General features: G+C 38.2%; 1 protein-coding gene across 2 annotated transcripts in view; it reads right to left on the bottom strand.

The window, feature by feature from the left end:
• The window catches only part of Gemin5 (gem nuclear organelle associated protein 5), a 45,562-nt gene that overhangs the window by 29,885 nt on the left and 521 nt on the right, over window positions 1-15,156 (bottom strand). For both annotated transcript variants that reach the window (XM_076856398.2, XM_076856399.2), the window contains exons 2-12: window positions 14,478-14,638; window positions 13,593-13,774; window positions 10,552-10,703; window positions 10,222-10,341; window positions 8,913-9,045; window positions 6,535-6,697; window positions 5,497-5,709; window positions 4,747-4,832; window positions 3,123-3,205; window positions 1,876-2,012; window positions 15-88 (exon numbers count right to left, since the gene is read on the bottom strand). In XM_076856398.2, the coding sequence (XP_076712513.2) occupies window positions 15-88; window positions 1,876-2,012; window positions 3,123-3,205; window positions 4,747-4,832; window positions 5,497-5,709; window positions 6,535-6,697; window positions 8,913-9,045; window positions 10,222-10,341; window positions 10,552-10,703; window positions 13,593-13,774; window positions 14,478-14,638 (1,504 nt within the window). The remainder of the gene's footprint in view (window positions 1-14; window positions 89-1,875; window positions 2,013-3,122; window positions 3,206-4,746; window positions 4,833-5,496; window positions 5,710-6,534; window positions 6,698-8,912; window positions 9,046-10,221; window positions 10,342-10,551; window positions 10,704-13,592; window positions 13,775-14,477; window positions 14,639-15,156) is intronic.

Genomic DNA, 15,156 nt, shown 5'->3' with positions numbered 1-15,156 from the left:
AAACAAATACATACCCATCTTCATTGCCAAGAGCCATGATTTTGCCATCTGCTTTCCAGCTGATCTCTGTGTGTACAGGCAATTTGTACTAGAAGCAAAACAAACCAATCCTGACTATAAACACTGTTCTTTTCTCCACACATCTTATAAATCAGTGATGACAGGATGGTGTTGGGGGGAGTCCCCAGAGTTAAAACATGTTCTAATTATACAACAGCCATTCTCCTAAACAGTCTTCTTAATTAGTTCAAGAATTACGAAGAACAAAAATTCTTATTATGACTTCCAAAATGGGACAGAGAGGCCAGTAACAACCAAACATCTACAATGTTTAACCTTGTTAACTGGAGCAACTTTTGTCCCACAGGGAAGAATGAAATGTGCCCACTAGTCTTCCCAGAAGGTTTCTTGGTCCTTAACAAAAGCTTTTCTTGTTTTCTTCTTATCCTTTCAGTTTTCCAGAATTCCCACCCTTGCCACCTTTATATTTTGTAGGTCCCTAAGACATCTTGGGTCCTCTTCTTTTCTTACTGTTTTATTTTTATTTTTAATCCTATCTCACACACACCCAGAGGTTTTTCATCTATCATTTATGTGAAGGGATTCAAAATTTCTTTTTTCAGTTCAGACTCCTTGTATAAACTTTTGATGCATATACCAATTGCCACTAAACTAAAAACTTGTCAGAACAGTAATTTCTTTTCATTATTGAAGGTTAATGTATAGATAACACTTTAGACAATGAAGGAATATAATTAAATATAATTAATTTATGATTAAGTGATATTTTTATTCTGGCCATACAAAAATATTGAGCAGTGATTAAAAAGAATACTCATTTGAAGGCCTGGGGTTGTGGCTCAGAGGTACAGTGCTTGCCTAGCATGCTCGAGGTACTGGGTTAAATCCTCAGAACCACATAAAAATAAAATATATTGTTGTCCACCTAAAACTAAAAAATATTAAAAAGAAATACTCATTTGAAAGGGTAAGGAAATCTTATGGTTAGACTTTTTTTTTTAATATTTATTTTTTAGTTGTACACAACACCTTTATTTTGTTTATTTATTTTTATGTGGTGCTGAGGTTGAACCTAGGGCCTCACACGTGCTAGACGAGCACTCTACCGCTGAGCCACAACCCCAGCCCTTATGGTTAGACTTTAAAAGACATTTCTGGCATACACACGCATTAATAGGATGTTAAAGCAAAAGTGATTAAATATTGGAATCTAGGTAAAGGACACAAGAAAATTGTCTGTATTGTTTTTGTAGCTTTTGTAATTCTGAAATTATTTCCTTTAAAAACAAAATTTCAATTCAGTCTTGAGGAAAAAAAAAAAATCTGTAGCTGGTAGAAACCATATGACAGGGCCATTTTTGCCACAGTATCATTTTGGTTGAAGTGGTTGGCATAAAAAGGATGTTTATGGTCAAGATCTGAAAATCAAGTGGAGCACACGTATTCCCAGCGGCTCACAAGGCTGAGTCAGGAGGATCATGAGTTCAAAGCCAACCTCAGCAAGAGCGAGGTGCTTAGCAACTCAGTGAGACTCTATCGCAAAATAAAATACAAAATGGGGCTGAGGATGTAGATTAGTGGTTGAGTACCCCTGAATTCAATCACCAATACCTCCGCCAAAAAAAAAGGATCTGAAAATCATAAATCACTACTGCAATTGGGGGGTGGGTGGGTGGCGGGATTCAAGGATAAAGACTCTTAAGATATATATTAGAACTTACAAGTTCACTCACAGCCTGCTTCACAGTATCTGCAATGTCTGACTTGACAAGCCGCCTCTAAGAATGGCATTTAGTATACAAGATGGAAAAACCAGAGGAATCCAACAGGAAACTCCAGATCACGATAACTCACTTTGAATGAATTGGTGTCCCTGATGAGTTTGTTGATGTCAAAGGCCTCCCCACTCAACTTCCAAGGGTTATGTTGTAGGACAATTCCTTCCCCTCCACAGCTGTATAAAGTGAGGGAAGGTCTGTCTCCTTCTCCTCCTACATGAGATAAGGAAGCTTATCAGTCCTGAACTTCACCAGTTTAACTATTTGTTATTACAGATTTGACCATGCCCTACTATGAGAATTAAGAATTAAAAAGAATTATGCATTTGAAGCATTCTAATACATGAGAATAAAATTACTGTTCTTTCCATCTGAAGAGTTATTGGGAGAAGTAAAAGGTATACTAATTCTATGTTAAATTCTATGATGGAACACATTCACTTGAAACATTCTTTAACATTCAAAGCTTTAGAGAATTCACATTTTCTTCTAGAAATAAGTATTTTACTTTGGGCATTTAAATACATGAAGCTACAGGATTTCCCAGGACTAGCTATAAGGAGGTATCTTCAAAGGAGTGATTTTCTAAGTATTATAGTAATCCTGTTGTTGGATGAACAGAATATAATTCCAATGCTGCTTGAGTTCTGATGATACTATTTATCCTCTCCACAGTAAGGCAATTACTATGGAAATTTACAGTAGTTTCATTGTAGTTTAGGAAAGTGTATCAAAGACTTTCATTGAATACACTCAAAAAGATATTATGAAAGACCTATCACTTATGGGAAAGACAAGACTGAGGGGCTAGAAGTGGGAAAGGGGTGAAAAGTAGTAGTCAAAGGCCACGATCCAGCATGAGAAAACTATGTTAAAATGAAAAAGTTTAGTTCAAAGACAGCAATGCTTAAGAGTTGTGGGGGGCTGAGGATGTGGCTCAAGCGGTTGCGCGCTCGCCTGGCATGCGTGCAGCCCGGGTTCGATCCTCAGCACCACATACAAAACAAAGATGTTGTATCTGCCGATAACTAAAAAATAAATATTAAAATTCTCTCTCTCTCTCTCTCCTCTCTCACTCTCTCTTTTAAAAAAAAAAAAAAAAAAAAAAGAGTTGTGGGGGCAGTCTGGGGAAGCTTATAGGTAAATGTTTTCTTCTGCAATTCTAATTTGTAACCTGCCACTACTGCTTTCATGGACCCCTAACTAGCGAACAACCAAGCAGTCACTGCACTAGAATATTTATGACTCTTTCTTGCTTTCATATCCTAGAATTAAATTGAAGAAAAGAAATTATATTTGTTAAAGAATGGCTCAGACACTTACCAAGTGACATTGGGGGTACAGGTGGTCCCCAAGCTAACGTGTACACAGTCTTCTTATGATATGTGCTAGAAATCTGGGGAGGTCTTTGCGGGTAAGGAGAGGTGGAGAACAAACAAAGATTTAAACTAAAAGGCACGGTGAAAAATACACCATATTTTTCTCAAAAGTCCCTATTTATAAATTTAGTTGCTATATTATAGAAAAAGTATTGAGCATTACTCTTCTCCAAATATCCAACTATAAAAAAGCAAACATTTAAATAACATACAACATAATAATATTCCATCATAACCAAAATGATTAAGCCCTAAACATATTTCACCCAGATAAAAATGTTACTCCCACAGCACTCGCCTAGCACACACGAGGCCCTGGGTTCGATCCTGAGCATCACATATAAATGAATTAAATGAAGGCATTGTGCCCAACTACAACTAAAAAGTAAATATTAAAAAAAATATTACTCCCATACATCTGGCAAGTTTGGTATGCTTTTTCTCATATCTCCTGCTTTCTTTCTTTTTTGGACTGGGGATTGAACCCAGGGGCTCTTAACCACTGAGCTACATCCCCAGCCTGTTTTTTACTTTGAGACAGAGTTTCACTAAGTTGCTTAAGGCCTTGCTATGTTGCTGAGGCTGGCTTGAACTTGCAATCCTCCTGCCTTGGCCTCCTGAGTTGCTGGGATTACAGGTGTATGCCGCTGTACCAGGCTAAAAGGTAATTTAAAACTAAAATATTTTTGAGATATTTTGTATTCTTTTCTAATGCTAATACTTCAATATATTTTACACTTATAGCACATTTCAACTTGGACTTAGCACTTTACTGGTGCTGACTAGCCACCTATGACTAATGACTACTGTAAAGGGATAAGGTTGCTTAGCTATGACTTGCGGTTGATAGCAAATATAATAGGGATGATAGGAATACATAAATGAGTTAGAAATCACCGTAAGGGAATAACTAGACAAGTACAAAATATGGAGTAATCTATTTATCTAGGGGCTGGAGCTGTAGCTCGGTGGTAGAGGTCTTTCTTGCTTCACACGCCTATATTCCTTAGTGGCTCAGGAGGCTGAGGCAGGAGGATCAAGAGTTCAAAGCTAGCCTCACCAACTTAACGAGACCTTAAGAAACTCAGTGAGACACTGTCAAGCACCCCTAGGTTCAATCCCTGGTTAAAAAAAAAAAAAAAAAAAAAAAAATCAAAAAATCTGTAGAAGAGTGTCACCATACCTGCGACCCTGTTTCTTGAGAAGGGGGAGTATCACAATTTTATGTTTGAAACTTTGTTTCATGTTTTAGATGAGATAAATACAGAGACACACAGATAAATGGTATGGCTAAAAACTGAGATAAGGCACACAGATGTTCTACTTGTCTTTCAACTTTCATGTCTGCACGAAAACTTTTGTAAAAATAAAAGCAAATGATTTATGTTAGTGGTTCCCCCAAATCAGATGGGCCGAATCAATATCACCTGAAAAAAAATTTAAAAATAAGATTCTGAGTTCTGAACCTCATTCTTCAAGTTAGAATTTTTTGTACATCACGTGTATAAACTCAAATCCATCACTGACATTTTGGTGAATTGGCCAAACAAGAATCAAGTATTGCTTACTTGCTGGAGTAGGTGTCATACAATCCCACTTTTCCATCATCAGTTCCAAAAGCTAAGCAACCTTCCTTGTTTGGGTGCCAGCACAGCTATAAGAAAAGAGTTTCCAAATGAAAATATACGAGAAAGGGGACACACTGTTATGGGAATCTCAAGCATCTAAGCGTTCAAGTGGGAGACTTTCTTGCTGTTGATTTCTTTTAATTTTCATTGTTTAAAAGAAAAAAAAAAGATGGATTAATAGCAAAGTGAAAGTCATCTGTAATTTCACCATGCAAAACAAAAAATAATAGCCAATTTTGTTATCTTTCTTTTCAGACATTTTTGTGAATAAACTTATATACTTATGATAGAAAAAACATGACATATTGTAGACTAGGGTAAGAGATTCTAGAATAGGGGCTGGGAATTCAGCTCGGTGATAGAATGCTTACTTAGCATGCATAGAAACCTATCCCTGGCACTATAAAAAGAAGAAAAAGATTCTAAAACAATTTAGAAAATACAGTTTAATTAATAATTAATAAATTTGGAATGATGTATCTCAAATTGTCAAAAGACTATTTCTCTGGGTCATGGTAATGGAGGCATGGAGTAGAGGGTATTGTAGAAAAGGAAAGTCTACTTTCTACACTTTGTTATTTAGTATTCTTCAAAAATACCTTTAAACAACTTTTGATTTATAACAGAGTTCACTTAAATGAGTGGATATTCTTAAAAAAAAAAAAAAAAATTCAAAGAAAGTATCCTTACCGCTGTAACCTTGGACTTGACACCCTGCCAAAAGTTTTTCACATCATAGTTGTTCTTTATGGAGAGAGTATTCCATACACGGATCATGCCATCCCCAACGCCTATAGCCAAACAGCCCACATCCACAGGAGAGAAAGCTAGGCTGTAGGCAAACCCACCGAGGGAAGGCAGGGTCCAGCAGCACTCCAGTGTGGCCAGGTCCCAACATTTTACCTGAAAAGATTAAAAGTTAGGGCCTAAATATTTCAAAAAATCAGAGAAATAGGAAAAAGACTCCAATATTCCAAATGGGATAAGCTCATAGTGAGCAAGGACAATGTAATTTAACCATTCAGTAGGAATTGGAAAAAGCATCTCTTAGGGGAAAAAAATCAGAAATAATCACACAGCTCAACAGGATCTTGGAATATATTTATTCCCAGAGATGTCCAGTGAATTCAGGGTCATAGAATAAACCAGAACCTAGACCTCCCATTTCCCAGAGGTCAGTGGTCTTTCCATTCCTGGCAACCTCCTCATTCAGGAAACTAAATAAGGAGGAACACGGCTCCAGCATGTGGAAAGATTGGAGTTGCAATCTAAAAAGCAAAATGGCTTACACTCTAGGAGTAGAAAGTTTTTAGTTATTATCTAAATAGAGAGACTTGAGAGAAAATGAAGTTTATGAGCCCAGCTTAGAAGCAGAACAGCAAGGTCATGGGCTCTAAATACAGCCAATTCTCCCTCAGAGAGATTTCACTAAGAGCAGATGATTCTGCTTCTTAAACTACAGATGGGGATAAGTCAAAGCATGATGATCTTATGCGCCCTTCTGAGGACACTTCTACTCATCTTTGTCATAGGTACTTTAGCAGAAAAGCATCTCGATGGTTCCTCACATTTGTCCTCTCTGTGTACTGCTGACATGGAGAGTGCCAACTGGCAACAGCACCTCTAAAACTTTAAGTAGGGAGGCGGTATGAGGACCAAGACTTTCTAATCCCACCCAGACTGCAAATCCCTATTTTACAAAGCTGAAGAAATCTAAGCAGTTCTTACATCTCTATCCATTGATGTGGAAAGAAGCAGCTGCTTGTCCTCAGTTTGCAAAGGACATAAATTAAACACGATTCTGGAATGATTCTGTCCTTCTGATGAAGTGCTAAAGAGGGTATATTTCCGTCTCCAAGACTGAGTGAGATCCCAAAGTAGCAGTTCACCCCTGTGAAGAAAAACACAAGCAATCTAAAGCAAGGATTATTGAGTAAGAGTCTGAGTCCACAGTTGTAAAATAATTCTCGTTGGTCCTTTGATAAAATAAAAGTCAACATGGCTGCAGAAGGGTCAAAAAGAGAGCCATCTTCCTTTTCTGAGCCTTAAGAGATTTGCTGCCACACAGAAATGTCACAAACCGAATCTGCCAGAGGGAAAATACTTGACTGCCTATTTGCTTCTTGACTTGAACATTCCAAAGGACTGGTAACATTTATGACAACCCTGCTCTGTGACAGTTTCCAACTGCTAGACCTGCTTCAATCCCCCAGACAATGCTAAGTGGCAGGTACCCACTTCTTGTTAGAAAGTACAAACCCATGCATTTCCAATTTGCAAATCTGTTTTGCACCTGAATAAAAGTAGTTTTACTTTTCTTTTAACCTTGTTTGTGATCTTGATTCACACCTTTAAGGAGAGAAAAGCTGCATTTTCTGCCATACTCACAAAATATCTCTTGGAGAACACACAGAAAATCATGAATGCCTACAGAAAGAGAAGCAAGTAACATGGACGAGAGGTGGGAGGGGTATTTTATTATGCATGCTTTCATTCTTCTTTGAAATATGTAAATGTTCTAGACTAACTTTTGAACAGAGTTCTCTACCAGCTTTAATTATAAAATACCATTATAATCTGAATAGATTCAAAGCTCAAGAAACAATCTCTTTTTTTGGGTATTGGTGGAAAATAGGAAAATATTTTGGAAGGACTCTATGTGTTTTACCTGTATCACCTCATTTAAAGGCAAGAACTTGTCTACTAAATTAATTTATCATCTTCAGCAACTACGCATTTAAAATGCCTACGGCTTGCCTCTCCCACCCAAGGTGCATGCTAGTCCCCTTGGAGCCTTCCAGGGGCTGAGGGCGCTTGCACCTGTAGGCCTTACACAGATCCTGCAGAATTATGTGACACTCTTGTTTCAGTATGATGGATAGGTTGAGCCAGATGCTTTCAGGCTCCAAACTAGATTTGTGAATTATGTATCTGGTCTTTGTTCTTTCCTGGCATATAACTCCTAAAAGCTTTGGGATCTCCAAAGGCATATATATGTTCTTGTATGCTAATAAGTTGACTAATGGTTGGCAGACTTTAGGAAAGCTTCATGTTAGGAGTTGGTCACCAGAAAGACTAAGGTGGGACTAGATGGTTGGAACTTTGAGCCCTACCCTCAACCTCCAGGGAGAGGGAAGAAAATGAAGGTTAAGTTGATCACCAATAGTGAAGAATTTAATTAATCATGCCTATGTAATGAAGCCTCTATAAACCCCTTACCCCCAAAGACAGGGCCCTGAGAGCTCCCAGATAGCTGAACATATGAAAGGTTCTAGAGGGTGGCATGCTCGAAGGGCCTGTAAACTTCTCCTATATCCCACCCTATTTCTTCATCTGTTTCCTTTAATGTCTTCATCTGTTTCCTTTAATGTCCTTCCAATAAACTGTGAGCAACATGTGCAAATTAACTGAACCAAAGGAGGGGGTTGAGGGGGCCCTGATTACAGTGTGTGGGCCAGAAGTCCATGCAAAACCACCTGGGGCTTGCAACTAGCAAATAAAGTGTGTGTGGGAGAGCTGGGGGTCAAACTCTCCACTGGGGGGCATGACATTCCGCCAGAACTGAAGTGGAAGATACCTAGCTGCAGAATTAATCACTTGCTTGCTCAGCAGGAGAAATCCCCACACCTTTTGGAGTCTCAGAAGTCTTCTGGATTGATAACTGTGGTGTGAAAGCAGAGGAAAAATGGTTTGTATTTTCCCATGGAAAGTGCTCAATCAGTTTGTTACTGAGTGGTCACAGCCATGCTAAGGGACAAAATATAGTATCACCCTCTCTGCCTCTTGCACACATAAGGCAGGTAAGCAGCAGGTTGATTCTGAAATTCAGATGTGTCTGACTTCAGAGTCAGATACTCTTTAACTCCAGGCTTGTTGTGTGTGTGTGTGCGTGTGCGTGTTTAAACAATTCTGTTTGTAGACAGCACAGGTCTCATGATTTTTACATTTCAACTGGCCCATCATAACACAAGTCAATACTTGGGTCATAATGGGTCACTTGTGTGTTTAAGACCCATCTTCTGTGTCTCTAATGAGAAGCCTAGGAATCTTGAGGCCACACAGGAAAACAAAATTTATCAGAAAAGGTATGACCAAAGCAGACTTACCCAAAACAACTGGACACCAGCTGCGTTGGCTGATCCCTAGGCCAGTAGAGTGTCAACCATAGGCGCTCTTTGACGGTTGGGTCTACACCCCCTCCTCTTCTCTTCAGAAAAGGTAGTTTCAAAATCATCACTCCTGTAGGTAAAATGGCCAGTGAGCACCAAAGACACTGAAACCATGAACTTAAAGACAATACATGATCTACGATTTAAAGGTTTGTTAGTTACTGACAATGAATACTATTTTCCCATGGAAACATTATACATGGTGATTAATACCAGCCCACCTACCTTTAGGTCAATCAAGATCTTCAGGCTGCCTTGGCAACCCAAACACATTAAGAATATTTCTTTTGGTCTGGAAAAATGAGCTCCCAATTAGAACTGAGAACTCAAAGTGGTAATGCAACCCAAATTCAGAGCTGGAAGGACAGAGAGCAGGAATCCTCCTCCTGTTGGCCATAAATCCCTTTGGCAGACGACACATTGTGACAGGGGAGCATCTCTGTCAGCACTAAGCTGATGGTTCCTAATCTGTACTGGGTGTTAGAACCACAGGTATAGTTTTAAAAGATACATGTGTCAGGGTCCAGCACCTAGATTCTGATTCAGTAGATTTGAAGTGGGGTCTAGGAGCCTATATTTTTCCAAAACTCTCCAGCTGATTCTGTTGCACAACCAGAACTGTAGGCCACTGTATTATACAGCTGTAAGTTTAGAGGTTACCCTGCTGGAGGGATTCCCATCCAGATGCCCACATGTGGATTTTTAGCTTCTTTGGACAAAGTGAGTGTTTGTATGTAAACACATATCTATGCTGGAAATACATACACACATACACACACATACTTGTTAATTTAATTATTTGGGTGGTACCAGGGATCAAACTCAGGGCCTTACACAAGCTACATAATCTCTTTATTTACCACTAAGCCATATTCCCAGAATATATTATTTATTCTGCATTTATACAGTAGGGATCTTTTTCATTCCTTTGCCTCAGGTCTTGCCAAGTTCCAACATTCATGTCCTTAAATGTCTTTCTCTCCGTGGCAAATAGTGACCCTTCTATAAAGCAGGGGTCCCTGCCTTCTCTTAGAATGTATCATAAACTCTAACACTCAAAAAAATTCAGAGTACAGAGTTCTAGCCCAGGCTAAACCAGGGCAGCGATTTTATACACAGGAAAGTAAAAAACAAATTTCGGACAGATGAGGCACTCTCAGAACAAGAAGACAGAACAAAAGAACAGCTAATTTCACTGGATCAACATAGCTTATATTACAAAAGAAACATCCAACATCAATTTTACCTCGGCCTCGAGAGCAGCTCCAGATTCGAATGGTCTGGTCTTTGCTTCCAGTCGCTAAGTAACAGCCTTTTGTTACTGGAGTTTGAGCTATAAGTTTCCCGTTGGGGATTTCAGGCTCTTCTAAAAGAAAGAGGGTAATTTTGTTTTTATTTTGCATTAAACAGTACTTGAGAAAGAAAAATTAGTTTCCAAGGGTTCCCAAAACTTAGTGATCACTTTTCATAGGTCTGGTATGTGAAATCTCAAGTTTTAAATGTAATTCAGACAATGCAAGTCTACCTACTTTGTTTTTTTAGGTCTAAAGAATACTCTCCTTTCATTCATCTCTACCTGAATTTTCCTCTTGGTTTATGGATAAACAGTCTTCACCAGGCAGGGGACACCAGGCTATGGAGTGGATTTCATCATCGTGGCCTCGAAGCCTGTGAATAACTTCTCCTTTCTTACTGATGTCAATTATAACCACTATGCCATCCTTATAGCTAAAAAACAAGAGTTAGAAATATTAGTGAAAAATGAAGACAGATAGTCTCTCTAGTAAATATTCTTGCTTAGGATTTATCCCTGTGAACTTTTAAAAGTTGTGTAGGTGCATTTGGGGTAGGGGAGAAGGAGAAAGAACAAGAAATACTTCTGTTGTTTTTCCTAAGTGTTTGATGCTTCCTAGTTTTGTTAACACCCTTCTCCATGTTGCCTTTCAAAAGTTCCAGCAGTGGAGCATACTTTTATTCTAAGGGAACTGACAGGAGTTCCAGTTCTGATAGAAGTCCAGCAACTCCTCTAAATTAGAGATGAATTTATTCTAGTTCTCTGAAGTTTCCTTTTCATAAATGACACTACTTTTCTAACTGGAAACTGAAAAGCCAAAGCACTCAATATTCTAGATCTGTATGTCCATGGTTGCCATTTTATGAATCTAGAAAAAAGCAGAGACATTCTAAGAGCTTTAAAAATATGATGAATTATTTCAGACACATAACAGAGTATCTACTACCTAGCATAAGAAAAAAATAATTACCAAAACATCTGAAATACTTTGCTTTACCACATAGATCAAACCTCTTTTTCCCCTTCCCAGAGATAAATCACTATTTCTTAACTTTGCTAGCCTTTTTTGGGTATATATTTTTAAATACAAAAGAGAAGTAGTCTGTATATCTAAAAACCTCATAGTAAAGGTATCATGCAGGTTTATTTACTAATTTTTTTTTTTTTGGAGCTTGCTTTTTCCACTCATTCTGTTTTTGAATCATCCATGTTGATACACGTAATTCTAGTTCATGGTCAGTCATTCACACTATTGTATGTATGAATCCTGTATTATATGACTACATCACAGTTTATTCAGAGTCCTTTTGAAGGGTTTCCATTTTTTCTGGCATTACAAATATAAAAGCTGCTACTAATGTACTATAACAATTTCACATGTGATGCCTAGAAATAGGATTGCCAGAATGTAAGATATGTGCACCACTGCTTTACTAGATAGTGCAAAACTGCTTTCCAAAGTGGCCATACCTACTTACCCTCCCTATACAACAGATAATTCTACGGGGAAAAACAACACTGCAGATTAAAAAACAAGCATAAAACCCCAGAAAGAATATATCAATCTTTTGACTATCTGGACTTTGAAGATCATCAAGTTATACTACCTAACTGTCACGAGATCCAGCTGTTTTGAAATCTTGAGTTAAGCTTTCTGGGAATAATGTCTTAAAGATCGTCTATAAACAAATGCTTCTGAGCCAATCTTCTGTGCCTGACGATGCAGTTCCCTCCTCCTCACAGACTTTACTTCTAAGAATTGCTGCTTTTTTCAAGGTTTACTTGATTCAAGTTTCTTTGACCCCTGGACACTACTACCCTTTCTGCTCATTCTCTAGTACCCTCACTACAACAATGCTCCCACTTCCTGAGATTGCCCATCTACAGACGCCTGATATTTTCGTTACCACTTGCCCTCACCCATCTTCCTACCCCTCCCTTCATGCAGAACAGATTTCAGGATCCATAATTACAGTTGCTCTTTAAAACACTACAATCTCCCTTTCTTATCTCCCTCAGGGTTATTTATTCCACAAAACCCTAAACCTTGTTGAATCCAAAGATCTCCTTTTTCAATCGGTTTGACTAATTTAAATTCATGACCATGGTCCTTAGCTTGGCCACTCAGCAGTGAACACTGAACCACCAATTTCCCTAAGTTCATTTTCCTATTCTTTGGAGTGTTCATGCCTTCTTCTTGACCCTGAACTTGACTTTACCTCTTTCATTTATGCTTCACAGAGAAAATCTGAAGCCACAGAATGGAATATTCTCTACTTCCAAACCTACCTGTAATTATTTCCATATTTACTTTCTCTTTCAGTACGGAAGACTGAACCAAGGGGCGCTCTATCACTGAACTACCTCTCCAGCCCTTTTTACTTTGAGATGGGGCCTCACTAAGTTGCTGAGGCTGGCTCCAACTTGATATCTTCCTGCCTCATCCTCCCACGTCTCTGGAATGCATGCATTACCTCACCCAGCTTATTTCCATATTTTCAACTGTTTTTTATTCTACTTGTTATCTAAATCCAATCTCAACTTTTCCATAACAATCTTCTGTATTTATCAGTTTACCCGCAATAAGCTGCATCCCCGCCCCATTATGGCAACATGTCCTTGTATCTTTCATTTAATACTCTCTTAATCCCATACCTCCTCTCTGCCTTCATATCCGTGCACACTTTTATAAGTGTGTTAGGATAAGTTAATAGAAATAAAATTTTTCACACTTTGAGAAAAATTTATTTCCATTAATTTATCCTACCCCCAAACAAGTCTCTCACATCCACTTCCCTTAGACTTTCATCACTAACATACTAGTGGAAATACTTATGTGAAATCTTCAAAACGGAGGGAATAAATATCTTTGTGTGAGAAGTACATGGACTGGAGAGGGAAGGGGATGCCCACTCAGTCAGCTCATGTGGAACAACCTCAGTGATCAGGAAGAACACAGATTCCCAAGGCCACATCACTCCCACAACCTAATGGGAATGACTGTAACCAGAGACAGCAGTCCTCTGGGAATCATAAAAGATAGTGAGAAAAAAGTGAAAGAGGACATTTCTAACATTTGAAGGTTGACTGGAAAAATCAGATAAGAAGAACAAGGAAAGCAGAGTACAGCAGAAAAGAAGAAAACAAAGAGGGAGGGAGAGAGATAGTAAAGACTTAGAGATCAAAGGAATAAATGATCCCAAGGGCTCAGGGGAGCAGTTAACATCTGTATTCGAGGAGTAAAGGCATTGGAGAAGGTAATGCAAATGAAAAATATGAGCAAAAACAAAGTAAACTATCCATACAGATAGCAGAGCACTTACCCAATGGCAACTAAATCTTCATGATGAGGTGAACAAGTAAGACAGAAAATTGTCCTGGGTTCTATAAAGAGGTGCTGACTGTCATTTCTGTTAAACCAATAACAGAAAACGATTCCTTTTTCATCCCCAGATACTATTAAGTCCTTTACTCGAGGAGACCAATGCAACGCTGATATTGTATGCTTCAAAACAACAACAACAAAATATTTGTTTCTGATTTGTCAATGCCCAATTTTTACTTATTTTTAACCTGTTTCACAAATAAGCATAATGTTAAGCAAGATATAGGTACTTCATAAATACTTATTAATGCTACCTGTTTAGCAACACTATATTAACTGTAGAAAAAATTTAGACTACTAGGAAATTAAAGAATCATTAATTTTTTTCCTTCCTTCAATGCAAAGTTCTTACAAAGTTTAAGCAGGTCTTTTCCTTTCCTTTGTTCTCTTAAAAGGCAGGTACATCATGTAATCATCTGTTTTAGAAATGAGTTTCAGTCACTCATTTATAGTTTATACCAGGTGTCTATTTTAAATGCACAATCAACTATTGAATATTTTAGACTTCACAAGTCATACTGTCTCCTTTGCAACAGAATTTTGCTTTATGAAAGCAGCCATAGAAAGGATTTAAATGTGGCTGTATTCTAATAGTTCTTTGCAAAAACAGGTGGCACAGTAGTTTGCTAACTTCTGATTTATAAACAAAATATGCAGCCTCTTTAAAAAAGTTTTGAGACAACTTACAATATAGGCTTCTTATTTAATTAATGAGTACATTCATAAGTTACCCTGCAATGATAAGTTACCAAGACTATTTGAAACACAAGAACTCCCAAAATATACATAAAAAACATTATGAGAAATCAGCAAGCCATGGTACCTGATGGAGTGCATGTTCTGTCACAACTGTTTTTGTCTCTACATCCCAGATTTTCACAGTTCCATCATCGGAGCTAGTGGCACAGAGGTTGTACTGACCAGGGTGATGAGAAAACGTGAAGCCAGAGACTCTTTCAGTGTGTCCCACCAACTCTCCTATGACTTCAGGTAAAATTACACTTTAGGTTAATTAAACTGCTATCCCAAATTCCAGACAGAATCATCCTGTTGTTGGATGATAAGTTAGCAAATGCTTTGGAGTTACTTAATCTATGTATAATAAAAATACCCACAGACTGATAACCAGAATCCTAGGTCTTGTACTGGCTCTTCAGACAAGTCATTTTTTCCCTCTGAACCTCAATATTCTCAACTGTAAAATAATGTTGATATCCCTTGCTGTGCTTAGTTCACAGGCTGGGGAGCAACTCAAAATAAGAAATATAAAAGCCATTCAACTTCAGTCTGGCTACAGGCAGTTTGAAATGGAATAAATATCTGGCATGTCATATTCTAAGGCATAATCAAAACCTAGTTTGGAGCTGAAAGCATCTGACTCTACCCATTTATCACACGGAACCAAGAGCGTCACATAATTTTGCAGGATCTTGTATAGGGGCTGCAGCTGCAAGCAGTCCCCAACTCCTGGAAGGCTCCCAGGGGACCAGCGCGCACTTGGG

Source organism: Callospermophilus lateralis, chromosome 5 (assembly GCF_048772815.1).
Source record: "Callospermophilus lateralis isolate mCalLat2 chromosome 5, mCalLat2.hap1, whole genome shotgun sequence".
In the NCBI taxonomy this organism is placed as follows: Eukaryota; Metazoa; Chordata; class Mammalia; order Rodentia; family Sciuridae; genus Callospermophilus; species Callospermophilus lateralis.
This window is presented reverse-complemented; position numbering and strand designations above follow the sequence as displayed.